The 16,675-nt window shown below is 38.8% G+C and overlaps 1 protein-coding gene across 1 annotated transcript in view; it reads left to right on the top strand.

Moving 5' to 3' along the window:
- LOC126259438 (zwei Ig domain protein zig-8-like) overlaps positions 1 to 16,675 on the top strand; it is a 473,263-nt gene that overhangs the window by 327,712 nt on the left and 128,876 nt on the right. Inside the window, exon 3 of the mRNA XM_049956253.1 lies at positions 1,177 to 1,387. Within this exon, the coding sequence (XP_049812210.1) occupies positions 1,177 to 1,387 (211 nt within the window). The remainder of the gene's footprint in view (positions 1 to 1,176; positions 1,388 to 16,675) is intronic.

Below are 16,675 nucleotides of genomic sequence, written 5' to 3'. Positions count from 1 at the left end.
TCTCCCACAACCTCTTCATTCTTTCTCTTCTTCTCTCCCGCTCTTCTTCCGAAATATTCAGTGCCCGTTACTCCTGTCGGCTCCACTGGTGAAACTCTAATCTTTTCCTGTATTCTTCTCTGTCATTGGTCTCCGGCCTAATGGTTGGTGTATATTTGTTCTTCCAATTTTCCTTTCCTTCGACCTTGATCCCCAGTTCCAGCCAGTCCTTCCGAAGTTCAACAACCCACTTGGTTCCTGTCTTTCCCCTTGTCATCCCTGTTGTTTCCCACACTCTCTTCGTCATTCTGTCCAAACTCATCCTAACTACATGTCCAGCAAACCTTGCCCTTTTGAGTCTGATTTCCCCGGATATTGTTCTCATCTTCCGGAACAATTCTTCCCTAGGTCTTCGAATCCACCTCTGTGTTCACTCTGTGCTTGTAGACTTTTCTCGTAGGCCAAAATCACAAATTGTAATCTAATGGAACAAGGTCGGGTGACCTCGGGGGCCACGAAATGACTACACAGAGGCCGACCAAGCACTGGATACATTTCAGTGCGGTAGTGTGGTACTGTGTCACTAATGCCACAATCCGCAAGTGAAGTGCGCACTGAAATGGTCAGCCGGCCGAAGTGGCCGTGCGGTTAAAGGCGCTGCAGTCTGGAACCGCAAGACCGCTACGGTCGCAGGTTCGAATCCTGCCTCGGGCATGGATGTTTGTGATGTCCTTAGGTTAGTTAGGTTTAACTGGTTCTAAGTTCTAGGGGACTAACGACCTCAGCAGTTGAGTCCCATAGTGCTCAGAGCCATTTGAACCATTTTGAACTGAAATGATCAGTAAAGGCAAGACTAAGAGCCTAATGTCGCTTTAGTTGTATTTCCCGGAGATTACTGGTGAAGAAGGGCGTGGGACTGACACCCCTGATATTCAAACAGCTGTACCTCGGATACGGTTAACGAAAGGGCATACGTCCATTAGAAGTCTTTTGATCAGAATCACTCTGCAAAGCATGCACCTTTCCTCTTCACTCTCCTTGCATTAGTATGTTTGTTTTACGCAGTGAAGAAATTTAGAACATAAAAGAGAGCGAGAGAGAGAGAGAGAGAGAGAGAGAGAGAGAGAGAGAGAGAGCTAGAGAGAGAGAGACAGACAGAGACAGAGAGTGTATGTAAATGTGTCTGCTGGTCGCCAGGTTACGTGGATCCGGCACCGCGACATCCACCTGCTGACCGTGGGCCGGTACACGTACACGAGCGACCAGCGCTTCCAATCGCTGCACTCTCCGCAGACGGAGGACTGGATGCTGCAGATCCGCTACCCGCAGCGCAGGGACTCTGGCGTGTACGAGTGCCAGGTCAGCACGACGCCGCCCATCGGACACTCCATGTACCTCTCCGTCGTGGGTGAGTAGCACCGCGCTACACAGTGCCCAAGTTAACAGTTACTCTCTCTATACGCCACACGGGGAGTGGGTGACCTCGAAGGCTCAGAACCTCGCTAAAACGTGCTTATTTGTATTTAAACCGCTCGCCCCAGAAGAACTGGTACGACTCATCCGCACTCAGCACTGAGCGTCTCACCAGGAGAGATATTTCATGACATATTCATGACCTAAGACAGAAATGTTAATGAAGCGAACACACATAATAGTGATATAATAGGAACGAAACAATGCTAATATCACAAATGCTAAAGAGTGTTTGTCTCGTATCTTCCCTTTTCATGACTTAACCGCTGAATAGACTTCGATGAAAATTTGCATGGAAATAGCTCGAACACTGAAGAAGAAAATTTTTTTGTAGATCGCTTGTAGCGGAACAGTACCTGTACATATCGCTGATGCCTACAATGCACAGTGGCGCGTACAGCGATTGTCGCTTATGGCATACCGTGTCACCAACTAATGTGCACTAGTTCGTGTTAAGTTCACTTAAAGTGAATTTCAACTTGAGGGAAGACAACTTTTCAGTGAAGATAATATTTGTAAAACTTTCATTTACGATGAGTTGTTTCAGGAAACAGAGTTACCATCACCTGATCTGTGAGTAGTGTACAGAAAATGTACAGCATGTTAGATTATGAAAAGTAGCGCACTATGTTTTAAATATACATACAATGAATTATTATTACACATCTGTCAGTAATGGTTATTAGAAGTTCCCAATTAAAGCTTCAAATGTACTCCACATCTTACTTAACTGGATAGCTCACGTATGATACATTGAAATGTCAAAGTAAAAAATCACAGTTTAAAATACGTTCAGCTAAGTGCATATGCCTCGTATAACAAATCTTGTAGGTCTCGGGGAATGTTATTATTTTGGTTCTGAGATATTAATGTTCTCCGTTTATAACATTTTCTGTGATTCCACATTCATTCGTAGACCACAGGCTACATAAAGTGTTGAAAATGTGCTTTTTTTGTGCGGGTAACCTCCTGTAACGCGTTCACCACTGCAAGAATGTACCAAAGACAATGATGTTGGCTTTCCTTAATGTTGGAAGGCCCCTCCGTCACGTACATAATGAGCTACATACGACGCTCTATACTCTGTAATCTAGTTCTTACTAGGTTTGTGCGGTGCAAGCGTATTATGAATAAATATTAACGTGCGATTGTTTTGTCTTGCATCAGACGTTGTATATAGACAGGATGTTGAATAACGACTTCGGTTGTAGTGTTAACGACTGCAGGTTCTTTCGACTAAGCAGTTTACTTCTTCATGATTACATATGCTCTTTCTGTTCTAGAAAATATTTGAGCTTTTACCTGCTACAGAAAGTTTTGTAATTAATACCTGTTACCCCTTTTTTATTTAAATTGCTTATTTGTGTTTTCGATTGAATTAGTATGTAATCTGAAAGACATGTTGTATTTTTTAGGCGTACTGTCTTACCTCTGTATGGTTACGTATTCTGTTGCTGGGGCAGAAAATATTTTACCGACTATCTGCGACAACAGCTTTATAGCTGTATACCAGTTACAATAGTCTTATTAAAATTACATATTTATATTTGCTGTTGGCAATGACTTCCTCGTTTGAGTATAGAAAATAAATTTGCTTCTACTGTAGAATAATTTTATAACTGTGTACCAGTTACCACAATTTTCTTACAATGATATATATCCTGAGAAATATATATATATATATATATATATATATATATATATATATATATATATATATATATATATGACAGCGACATAAATACACAGCGAACTGTAGCAGCACTAAATGTCAAGATGCTCTCTGGTACCATCCGCCACGTGTCAGTTCAGCGACAATCTTGTATTAGCGATGTACTCTGTGATTGGCAATATGGAATGGATACATTTGGCGAAACATATATTGCAAATAGTGGTTTTAACCTTGACATGACAGTGCATCTTGTGTAAGTATTCAGTTAAGTAATATATGGTGTTCATTTGTAACTCTCTCTGGGCATTTGTATTAATCTTTACTGCGGCATTTGTAATAATAATGTTGTCTGTTATTTATATTTATGACAGTGTACTCTGTGTGTCATACTCAGATATGCCTTACACTTTACGTACACTATTCACAGATCAGATAATGGTAACTCTGTTTAACATACCCCGTCATCGCCAAAAAGATGGTCTGTGATGTTTGTTGGGAAATTATCTTCCTTCAAATCTACTATTAAAAGATCACCCCTTATCTTAAAAGTTCCTTTGTGAAATAACAGTGCAGGCATCAACTGTAATGGACGGTGATTATTGGGAACATTATTACAACGGCTGACACAGACAATTGTGAAGTAATATTGTTAATCGTGAAGGACAACTTGAATATTTATTTAATACAGAACAAGTTTTTGGACTTTACAGCACGAGAATTTGTGTAACAGAAGATCATGGCATTTTTAGTTCAATTCCGATACTGCATAGTTCAACACCACTAGATAGTCAGGAAGCTTGAATAGGTATTGTTACCAATGACTTGCTGCTACAGATATTCAAAAAATTTAAAATTCGTGTCTACAAACTAAAGAGTCTAATAAAGACATGCGTCAAAAAATTTCAAAATATCGCCAGGAAAGCAAAAATTTCCAAAAGAAAATGAAGGCTGCTGACAATAAATTGTGTAATGAAGTTGATAATGTGCGAATAGCTCTTACTAATATACTTAGGCAGGAGAATGAATTCGAAAGAAAAGCTTACAAGAATCATAATGGAATCTAAAGTCAATTTCAAGACACGAAAACGCAGATTTACGAACAAGATCAGGAAAGCACCGTGACTAATGCAGGAAGTATTGAGACACTGGAAGTGATTCGTGACTACATAATTATGTCATACAGTGATTGTACTGAAACTGAGGTATGACACGGGACTGGATATGCTGATGTGGTTTTAGAATCGTTTAAAGTGAATAAACGTTAGCAGGAATTGCTGAAAACTTCGTGAAAACTTTGGCATGTGGGAAGCTTGTTATTGTGTTTGACACGTATGAAGATACGTCAGTGTTGGATACTTTGAAATTATTGTCATTAAATTAAGCTTAACTGACGGATGTACGTGGTCCAGTTCTGCAAACAGTTTTTTAAAAAATCAACTTTTTGATCGTATCGGTTACAAAGATTTAAACTGTCAATTTCATTACGAGATGGTGTTACTGGAATGTATGAATGTAGAGCTACACTTTTCGCTGTGCCAACGCTGGAAAGATTTTATTTGAAAGTACACATGAAAAGAAGATGTGCAATATGGGGCAGAGCCGCAACTGATAGAATTCGTACGAGAAAAGAAACTAAAATCGTATTGGATGAGAGACTATGCAGTGGTGCTGGCTGTTTAAGTGTTGTAGCCATAAGAAAAGGAGATATTTCAAAACAAAAGTGAATTTTAACTGACAGACAGTAGTAGGTAACTGAAGTGACTGTTTCTGCTACTGTAATAGTTTTCTAATGAGGACTCGTGATTACTGAAATGTTTCATTTACATTTCTACGTGCAGTGTACTTTAGCAAGACTCTACAATACGAGTGGCGCATGTAGCGAGTGTGTTTTTTACGTGCAGGCAACTGGAATGTGTGTCAAAGACTGCGCAGAGCGACAGCGTTTTGTTTCCAACGCTGTCGTAAAAAAAGTTTCCCTGCTTTCATGTTGGTGACCCGTCCAGTGGAAAGGTGCTGGGATAACGTGCAGAACTATGAGGAACTGACGTCACTGGACGACCGAGTAGCTACGTCTGTCAACACGCCGTGATGTGTGATGATGCAGTGACGTTGGAGCATTTTTCCGTTACAGTTATTACAAAGTGATCTTCACTACCTGTGGCCTATATCCCACAGCCCTGTACTTTGACCTACTGCATAGCTGCGTGTGAATTACAACCCAACGTACAGATTAGTGTTAAAAAAGCCAAATACCCTCTGAAACGTTTACGACGGTTTAATGAGATTGTTAGCCCCGGCGGGGACGATGTCAGCCCCGTGTGTCTACAGCGTGTGTGACAGCGGGTGCAGCTTAAACATGTAGGTTGTTGTTGTTGTTGTTGTGGTCTTCAGTCCTGAGACTGGTTTGATGCAGCTCTCCATGCTACTCTATCATGTGCAACATTTTTCACCTCCCAGTACCTACTGCAACCTACATACTTCTGAATCTGCTTAGTGTATTCATTTCTTGGTCTCCCTTTACGATTTTTACCCTCCACGCTGCCCTCCAATACTAAATTGGTGCTCCCTTGATACCTCAGAACATGTCCTACCAACCGATCCCTTCTTCTGGTCAAGTTGTGCCACAAACTTCTCTTCTCCCCAATCCTATTCAATACTTCCTCATTAGTTATGTGATCTACGCATCTAATTTTCAGCATTCTTCTGTAGCACCACATTTCGAAAGCTTCTATTCTCTTCCTGTCCAAACTAATTATCGTCCATGTTCCACTTCCGTACATGGCTACACTCCATACAAATACTTTCAGAAATGGCTTCCTGACACTTAAATCTATACTCGATGTTAACAAATTTCTCTTCTTCAGAAACGCTTTCCTTGCCATTGCCAGTCTACATTTTACATCCTCTCTACTTCGACCATCCTCAGTTATTTTGCTCCCCAAATAGCAAAACTCCTTTACTACTTTAAGTGTCTCATTTCCCAATCTAATTCCCTCAGCATCACTCGACTTAATTCGACTACATTCCATTATCCTCGTTTTGCTTTTGTTGATGTCCATCTTATATCCTCCTTTCAAGACAGTATCCATTCCGTTCAACTGCTCTTCCAAGTCCTTTGCTGTCTCTAACAGAATTACAATGTCATCGGCGAACCTCAAAGTTTTTATTTCTTCTCCATGGATTTTAATACCTACTCCGAACTTTTCTATTGTTTCCTTTACTGCCTGCTCAATACACAGATTGAATAACATCGGGGAGAGACTACAACCCTGTCTCACTCCCTTCTCAACCACTGCTTCCCTTTGATGTCCCTCGACTCTTATAACTGCCATCTGGTTTCTGTACAAATTGTAAATAGCCTTTCGCTCCCTGTATTTTACCCCTGCCACCTTCAGAATTCGAAAGAGAGTATTCCAGTCAACATTGTCAAAAGCTTTCTCTAAGTCTACAAATGCTAGAAACGTAGGTTTGTCTTTCCTTATTCTTTCTTCTAAGATAAGTCGTAGGGTCAGTATTGCCTCACGTGTTCCAACATTTCTACGGAATCCAAACTGATCTTCCCCGAGGTCGGCTTCTACTAGTTTTTTTATTCGTCTGTAAAGAATTCCCGTTACTATTTTGCTGCTGTGATTTATTAAACTGATAGTCCGGTAATTTTCACATCTGTCAACACCTGCTTTCTTTGGGATTGGAATTATTATATTCTTCTTGACGTCTGAGGGTATTTCGTCTGTTTCATACATCTTGCTCACCAGATGGTAGAGTTTTGTCAGGACTGGCTCTTCCAAGGCCGTCAGTAGTTGCAATGGAATGTTGTCTACTCCGGGGGCCATGTTTCAACTCAGGTCTTTCAGTGCTCTGTCAAACTCTTCATGCAGTATCGTATCTCCCATTTCATCTTCATCTACATCCTCTTCCGTTTCCATAATATTGTCCTCAAGTACATCGCCCTTGTATAGACCCTCTATATACTCTTTCCTGCTTTCTGCTTTCCCTTCTTTGCTTAGAAATGGGTTTCCATCTGAGCTCTTGATGTTCATACAAGTGGTTCTTTTGTCTCCAAAGGTCTCTTTAATTTTCCTGTAGGCATTATCTATCTTACCCCTAGTGAGATAAGCCTCTACATCCTTACATTTGTCCTCTAGCCATCTCTGCTTAGCCATTTTGCACTTCTTGTCGATGTCATTTTTGAGACGTTTGTATTCCTGTTTGCCTGCTTCATTTACTGCACTTTATATTTTCTCCTTTCATCAATTAAATTCAATATTTCTTCTGTTACCCATGGATTTCTACTAGCCCTCGTCTTTTTACCTACTTGGTCCTCTGCTGCCTTCACTACTTCATCCCTCAAAGCTACCCATTCAACTTCTACTGTATTTCTTTCCCCCATTCCTATCAAATGTTCCCTTATGCTCTCCATGAAACTCTGTACAACCTCTGGTTATCCAGGTCCCATCTCCTTAAATTTCCACCTTTTTGCAGTTTCTTCAGTTTTAATCTACAGTTCATAACCAATAGATTGTGGTCAGAGTCCACATATGCCCCTGGATATGTCTTACAATTTAAAAACGGTTCCTAAATCTCTGTCTTACCATTATATAATCTATCTGAAACCTGTCAGTATCTCCAGGCTTCCTCCATGTGTACAGCCTTCTTTTATGATTCTTGAACCAAGTGTTAGCTATGATTAAGTTGTGCTCTGTGCAAAACTCTACCAGGCGTCTTCCTCTTTCATTTCTTAGCCCCAATCCATATTGACCTACTACGTTTCCCTCTCTCCCTTGTCCTGCTGCCGAATTCCAGTCACCCATGACTATTAAATTTTCGTCACCCTTCACTATCAGAATAATTTCTTTTGTTTCATCATACATTTCTTCAATTTATTCGTCATCTGCAGAGCTAGTTGACATGTAAACTTGTACTATTGTAGTATGTGTGGGCTTCGTGTCTATCTTGGCCACAATAATGCGTTCACTATGCTGTTTGTCGTAGCTTACCAGCATTCCTATTTTCCTATTCTTTATTATACCTACTACTGCATTACCCCTATTTGATTTTGTGTTTATAACCCTGTAGTCACCTGACCAGAAGCCTTGTTCCTCCTTCCACCGAACTTCACTAATTCCCACTATGTCTAACTTTAACCTATCCATTTCCCTTTTTAAGTTTTCTAACCTACCTGCCCGATTAAGGGATCTGACATTCCACTCTCCGATCCGTAGAACGCCAGTTTTCTTTCTCTTGATAACGACGTCCTCCTGAGTAGTCCCCGCCCGGAGATCCGAATGGGGGACTATTGTACCTCCAGAATATTTTACCCAAAAGGACGGCATCATCATTTAATCATACAGTAAAGCTGCATGCCCTCAGGAATAATTATGGCCTTAGTTTCCTCTAGCTTTCAGCCGTAACATGTAGGTAGGGGACTAAAAGCAGAGTACCTAATGAGGCAGTTAACACCTGTTCTGTGAAGTGCAATAATTATCTGTTTCTCGTAACGTCCAAAATGATTAAATTTTCTTTAAGATATAACTCGAAGGACTCTCATGTCAAGGTATGAGCAGAGTTGCCAATATTAATGAATGAGCAGATTGTTCGCTGTGTGCCAAGGAGTTAATTTCTTTCAGTTCATTACATTCCCAGATGAATGCCTACCTATTTATGTGACACAAACGTGCTATTATGGGCAATAATATGCACATTTCTAGGACAGAATTTCTTTGCAGATGTCACAGTACCACAATTAACAATTACTCATTTTTATACTTACTTATGTACATTAATTCTTTGCTTATAAATGTAAAATATACAGAGACTCTACACTTATTCAGTATACATATGCTAGTTTTAATACTCAATTCTGATATATACTCAATCCTGACATCTGTTTACTGGAATCATTTTATATGTGCGTAGTCTCATTTATGTAAACAACTGAATTTGTGGTAAACTGCGAACTTTAATGGACCCATATAACTCCTATTCTAAAAATAATTTATTCCTATAATTCTAGTGCCATCTGTGATAACACCTAATGCTACAGCAATACATAACTGAGTCAGTCCTAAACAATTATTAAAGGATATGAAAAATAAGTATAATTAATATTTACATTGTAGTTACCACGACACTTGTTCATACAATTTGATTTGAGGTACGATAATGATTAATGAAGAGTAATAAACTAATGATATATACTAACTGAAACATTTTTCTTATTAATTTTTTGAATTTTAGTCTTCCTGTACCTTTCTTAAGTTTTATTTTTAATTTTACGTCGCCACTAAATTTAGAATTTTTAAACATTTAATTTGTCAGGAAAATATAGTGGAACACTACATTTACATATTGGTTGGTGAATTTACGTATATGAATTAATCGTGTATCGTCTTTGTGGACTTAATGATCTAGGTAGATAGAGAACATGTTTCATCATAATTAAGATAATTGCTCAATAAAAGTAGGCATCACAGTTGACATAAATGATATCAAATCATCTTAGATATAGTGCTGTCTATATCATTATTGAAGACATATTGATCTTTATAAACATAAAACATCCCAACTTTATTAACCATATTGCTCAATATACTAGTAGTATAATGTATAGCTCCCTTGATAGCATGATGTATAGGTGCATGCCCTCAGCACATACCAGTCAACAGCAACACTGTGCATGACTAGTCATTGTGCTTTGGTGTAGTTAGGGTGAAGGAGGTTGGGGTCGGCGCAGTTCACAAGCTATGCTTATGCAGGCTGGCAAGTACGTCAGGGCAGCTGACGTTACTGCACATGCAATAGCTTACTTGCTGACCTTCGCTCGTCATAACAAAACTACAGATAACTGGGTGCATTTGCAGATAACAGCTGGTACACACATGTTTGAATGCCTTGACTTATTGCTATATTTCCTTTCCTTAGCTGAACAACAATTTTATTTTTCTCTGGTAACCTGATAGTCTTGCACAGCTATTCAGTTTTAAGAGTGTGGTTGTGGGATTTCACGACAAAGTGGGACACAGCAATGAGTACATTTGACTAAAACCACTTTGTCACATTCAGCATCAATTCTGTATTGAACCGTCCCATGTCAAACATCACAGCAGTTACATTTCCTGTCTATAATACTGGTATGTCAACGTCAACAGCCGCTTTTTGCCAAGTATGTTGTATCATAGGCTTATACCTTGGAGCAAATGTTGAATCTATAGCACAGAGTGAAATATGATAATGAATTGACGATCGTGTAATCTCACCAGTGGGTCTTAATGCTGTAGTCTTACAAAATTAACTCTCTTTCTCCATTATTTTGTCTAAGTAAATACGCATCAAGAGTTTCGAAATGTTTTGTTGTCTACAGTGACAATATTTTGAACGTAACATTCTTGCTTTTTTGTTCTATTATCTCGATATTTTGTTCTTTGTTTTCCTGAAGTTCTACTCTTAGACGTCTAATGGGAATCTTTCAAATGTCTCTCGTGATAAGACGCAGAATTTTACATGGAAGTAGCTCATACTGTGGACGAGCAATTTATATTTGTATTCTATGCACATTTGCGTGCGGTTCTGAGTGTTTGTCACGCAGTTCGCTTGTCAGATGCATGATATCAATTGCACTGTCAGCGGTAGGTGATTTGGGAGCTATAAATCTGCTCTGCTTATGTTACAAAACACAACTAGCTGTCTGTTGCATGTTTCCCTTTCAGGTTTATACTACTCATTTAGGCTAATATTCTTTTGTTTATTGTTATTCTTTATTGTGTTCATTCCCTAGAACAACGGGGTGTACTTTGACTAGCAACAGTACGTTGGTGGTGACCTGCCGACAGCATGTATAAACCATAGAAGTTTAATTTTTTTATTTAAAATGGTATAATACATATATTTTTATGCAATCATGAGATTGGTTCCTGTGCATTCAGCGTGTAGGTCAAAGTTTATTGTCATTCAAAACCCTAAATTACATTCATCTATCTTTAAAAATATCGGAAATCGTTGCCTACTTAGACGTTCCATATGCAAAGCCATTAAATATCACCTCTAAATAATGATGTTAAAAATCTCCTTCTAAAACGATAATAAACTGCGAAAGACTTCACAATTATTGTAAGAAGTACGCCAAAAATACGTCTACATTTTCAATTTTAGACCTTCTCAATTTGCACCATTGTAAATAAAAACTGGAGAATACCGATTTTTTGCAAGCCCAGACTCATCAGCTTTTTTTATACCTACCTCTACATGTTTTGGCATCTCATGTGCAGTCTTCTGAGCTTATAATGAATAAAAAGAATGTCGTGATTTGCATATTTCCTGAAACTTCCTTGTCTCTCTCCTTGTTCGTTTAAACACACTAATATCTAAAGCTACTTGACAAATTTTCACGTAGTTTCGCAGATAACTTGAGTATAGGTTGGAGCGCGATACAGTTTTTATTTCATCAAAATCGGATAGCGACGAAAAGAGGTATCGTGATTTATATTTTTGTCTCAACCCATTTTATCTGTCTGTTTGAATACACTAATTTCCAAAATTAGCAGATGAATATTAGTGGGGTTTTCACATGTGGCGTGAGAACAGTTTGGGCGCTGTGGAAGCTTTTTTATCAAAATTAGATCACGAAAGAAAAAGTATCGAAAATTCAGTAAACCATTGTACCCTTCTGTTTGAACACGCTGTGGTAATCTCTTTCATAGGGTTTTCGTAGATAAGTTGCACATAAGTTGGGGCTCCGTACAGGCTTTATTTTATGGGAATCCGATCATGGAGAAAAAGGATATCATAAATGAAATTTCTATCCATAGTGTTATTGTAAATGCGAAAGTAACTCCGTCCATTACTTTTTCATGTCCAACCCGTTGGACAGATTTCGATGAAATATGGCATGGAGATAGGTTTAACTCCGAGAAAGAACATAGGCTGCTTTAGAAAATATGTACTAAAAGATACTTATTGAATAGAAGAATATTACATGAACTAGGGAAAAATGTACTGTTTGAAAATGGTATTTATGGTTTTGCTTCTGATCTTTATCAGACATGTGGAAATGCTTTTATTGGTTGAAGTGTGCTACGTGACATTTTAGAGTAATGAATGCAATGATTACACTCTCGTCAGCGTGTTTACTCCATACATCTACACTATCTGATGGTTAATGTACACTTTGTACAGTGTACAGCTACTTCAGTACAATGATGCATCGATTTACACTACTGCCCAAGCCTCTCTCTGCGCACTACTTGGCAGCAACATTGCGCATATGGATGCATCGTGCGTTGAGACAACTTGCGATTTTCGCGATTGGTGGTGGTGACGAGGAGGGGGGGGGGGGGGAGTGGGGAGTAGAGAGCACACCACCAGCAATGCTTACAGAACAGGCAGATACGTGAGGGCAGCCAATGTTGTGAATCACCATCACCAATCGTAACTACTGTTATGCAAGTGCCGCCGTGGACGATAGTTAGTATGTCATAAAAACTTTCACAGCATAAAAATTCTGAATACGACTGCTAACGTTTGATAGCCCTTATGCGACAGTTATATAAAAGCATTAGCTTTACTCCTCACAGGAGTCAATAATGTACAGTAAGGCTCAAATTTTACCTAAGTTCACAAAGCTTTACCTAATGACAGCTATCGTTTATTATCTTATCTGATGTTCCCAGATTTTGTCACCGTTGGATACACATTTCTATGTCATTCCATGACCTGGTTTACGCCTTTTGGGTTCAAAGACTTGATTTTCCACTGAGTTCTTGCAGACAAAAACTGCTGGTAACAGTTTTCCGGAATGTGCTAATCCATACTCGGCAATATACGAGCGTGCAAGGCCCCAAGTATCGCGTAGGAGCGAAGGATCCACTTGAGACAAATACATAACGATCGACTCCATGGTTTCCTATCTTTTTACAGAGGCTACAAATAACATACATGTGGTTAGTACAAGGGCAATGTGGCAGTGGGTAATCGCTGTAAGCAGCCTCATTGCTGTCGGAAAGTTTTGAATACAAAGCCTAAGACAGCTGGTGCGATTATTTCAGGGGGAAACAGAATTCGGTAGTGTCATGTCACCAAATACATCAGCATCAAAGACAAGCGCACGATTGAGGAATTACTGGCAACAACTAGACTGTCTCAACATGAAAGCTCCTGTATAATTTCTGAAGTAAACCCTGATTTTGTTATAAGTACGGGTCAAACAGAATTTGTTACATCTCTGGTAAGAGTACCCTATCATTTCGAGGAGAGAAATAGCTGTCGTCTAACTGAAACAAACAAAACTATCATCAGTTTTTGGATACAAATTCTGCGACCTTACGTAGAATGGTCTCGTTTCTGTACATTATTGACTCATGGGATAAGCAAAGCGATCCTACTTACGAAGGCCTGGTTGTCGATAAAATCGGAACATCGACACTTTCATTAAAGGCAATTCCACAAAGTGTACGCCGTTCTGTCCTCCTGACCACCCTACGACGTATACTTTCACTGTCAGGTGAAGAATCACACTAGCGCATTACAGATCTGTCTGTTCTCATTGCACAACAAACGGAAATCACAAGGAGAAATCATGAAATTAACAAAATATTAAGCCTCTCTTGAAGCTAGACCTACAAAAATTGGTATTTGGTTTCTCGGTCAGAAATAAAAAAATATGTTTCAGCAGTTTTGGATATTTAACCGTAAATATTGGGTGAAACCTTTTCTCTAAAATATGTCATTATTGAAGAACTACTAAAGTATTATTAAAGCTACATCTATGAATACTGGTATTTGATTCTCGTTTACAAGGAAAAATGTAAGTGTATAATTGTGTTTGAAAACTAAACTCTTTAGGAGTGAAATAGGGGATGAGATTTTTTATGAAAATATTTTATTATGAAAGCATTTTAAAGCTAAAACTATGAAAATTTAAATATGGCTTCTCAGTTAAAAAATTACGTGTTTCACTGTTTTTGAAAATGCAACCCCTACGAGGGTGCAACGGCGGATGGAAGTTTCAAAAAAATATTAAATTATGCAGGATTTTTTGAAGCAAAATCTTTGGAAGTTTGTATTTGACTTCCCTGTTAGAAATCATACGCATGACACTGTCTTTAGAAATTCAACCCCTAAGGGGATGAAATAGAGTCAGACTTCTTTACTGAGTCGTCATGGCCCAGCCCAAATCCCCCAGGATAGAAACAGGGTGTGGATCTTATAGTGAAGGCATTGTTTAAGAAGGGATTGCCCAAATTTCCACTCCTTCGGGGGTGAAATATGGGATGAAAGGGTTTTTCAAAGTGTGTTGCTATTAACGGAATTTTGAAGCTAGAAATACAAAAACTGGCATTTGGTGTCTCAGTAACAAAATAAAAAAATACGTCTTTTAGTATTCTTGTAAATTCAACTACTAAGGGGTTAAAATAGTGGGTGAAAGCTTTTTTTTGAAAAAAAGTAATTACTAAAGAACTACTGAAGGAGTTTGAATGCTACATCTATGACAACTGGCATCTGACTTCTCGGTTAGAAAATAAATACGCATGTCAGTGATTCTGGTAATTCAACCCGGAGGGGAGTGCTATATAAGATGAATATTAAAGAAAAAATATTTCGTTACATTAAGAAAAATTTAAAGTTAAATTTATGGAAATAGTATTTTCTCTGTTAGATATGAAGAAACATTTGTTATATGATGAAAGTTGCTACGGAAATATCTCCGCGAAAACGGAAAAGGCATGATTAACAAAGACTTGACACTCCAGCCACCGGAATCTCTTTTTGTCAGAAGTATATTTGGAAAAGACCATGCTTGTATGGCCTTAATTAGCGTGAAAAGCTTAGAAGGTGCTCCAGTTTGTGAGTAACATAAAAATTCGATTAAATGATAACAGAAAACAAAAATCTCTGCAGGCCATACAGCCCACGCGAGCGGAGCAGTGGTCGCTAGGCCAGTAGTGGTATAATTGCGTCACGTAGTGAGATCGCATGCTGCATTGCTCCAGGAGTGTGATGGCGGACGCTTCCTACCACGACCTCGAGTTATCAAACTAAATGTTGAAATTGACTGGAAGAGGTATTCAGTGACCAGTGTTTGGCATTTTTTACCAGTGTGGAGACGATTTCTAAACTTCAGTGTTTGGGGAACTACTGATTTTGGTCTGATCTCTAAATGTTTAATTTATTTCATGAACCTCATTTTACATAAAGTCGTTAACATACCATTGTTAAATTTTTTCGACTAATTCGACGGTGATGTAGAGAATGAGGTGTCTAATCTCCATGTTTATTTGTTCGTCTGGTTTTGTCCTGATTATACGACCCTCAACATCTTTATTAAGTAAGACCGAATGAGGAGTTGTATCAGAAGACTACCTCATGTGATCAAAACTGGTTTGATCTAAAAGCGTCGACAAGCCTTTCCAATAATCACTATGACGAAACGAAATTACAAATCTTTGAGCACCTAATCAGATTCGCCCACAAGCACCGTGATATTTAATATGGCAGTCTGTTTTAACAATTCTTGTTGTTGTTGTTGTTGTTCTGATCTTCAGTTCAGAGACTGGTTTGATGCAGCTCTCCATGCTACACTTCCTGTGGAAACCTCTTCATCTCCTAATAACTACTGTAACCCACATCCTTCTGAATCCGCTTAGTGTATTCATCTCTTCGTCTCCCCCTACGATTTGTACCCTCCACGCTTCCCTCCAATAAAAAATTGGTGATCCCTTGATGCCTCAGTATGTGTGTACCAACCGATCCCTTATTTTAGTTAAGATGTGTCACAAATTCCTCTTCTTCCCAGTTCTATTCACTACCTCCTCATTAGTTACGTGATCTACCCATTAATCTTCAGCATTATTCTGTAGCACCACATTTCGAAATCTTCGTTTCTCTTCTTGTCTAAACTAGTTATCGACCATGTTTCACATCCCTACATGGTTACACTCCATACAAATACTTTCAGAAAAGACTTCCGGACACTTAAGATTTTACTCGATATTAACAAATTTCTGTTCTTCAGAAACTCTTCTTTTGCCATAGCTAGTCTTATGTGGCTCATTTCCTAATCTAATTTCCTCAGCATCACCTGATTTAATCCATCTACCTTCTATTGTCCTCGTTCTGCTTTTGTTGATGTTCATTTTATACCTCCTTTCAAGACACTGTCCATTCCGTTCAGCTATTCTTCCAGGTCCTTTGCCGTCTCTGAGAAAATTAGAATGTCGTCAGCAATCGTCAAAGTTTTTATTTCTTCTCCATGCATTTAAATTTCTACTCAAAATTTTTCATTCGTGCATCTCGACTCTTATAACTACCATCTGCTCTCTGTTAAACTGTAAATAGCCCTTCCCTCCCTGTGTTTTACCCCTGCCACCTTCACAATTTCAAAGAGAGTATCTCAGTCAACATTTGTCAAACTCTTTCTCTAAGTCTACAAATGCTAGAGACGTAGGTTTACCTTTCCTTTACGTATATTCTAAGATAAGTCGGAGGGTCAATATTGCCTCGCGTGTTCCAACATTTTTACGGAATCTAAACTGATCTTCTCCGACGTCGAATTCCTCC

The sequence above is a fragment of the Schistocerca nitens genome, chromosome 5 (assembly GCF_023898315.1).
Source record: "Schistocerca nitens isolate TAMUIC-IGC-003100 chromosome 5, iqSchNite1.1, whole genome shotgun sequence".
NCBI lineage: Eukaryota > Metazoa > Arthropoda > Insecta > Orthoptera > Acrididae > Schistocerca > Schistocerca nitens.
This window is presented reverse-complemented; position numbering and strand designations above follow the sequence as displayed.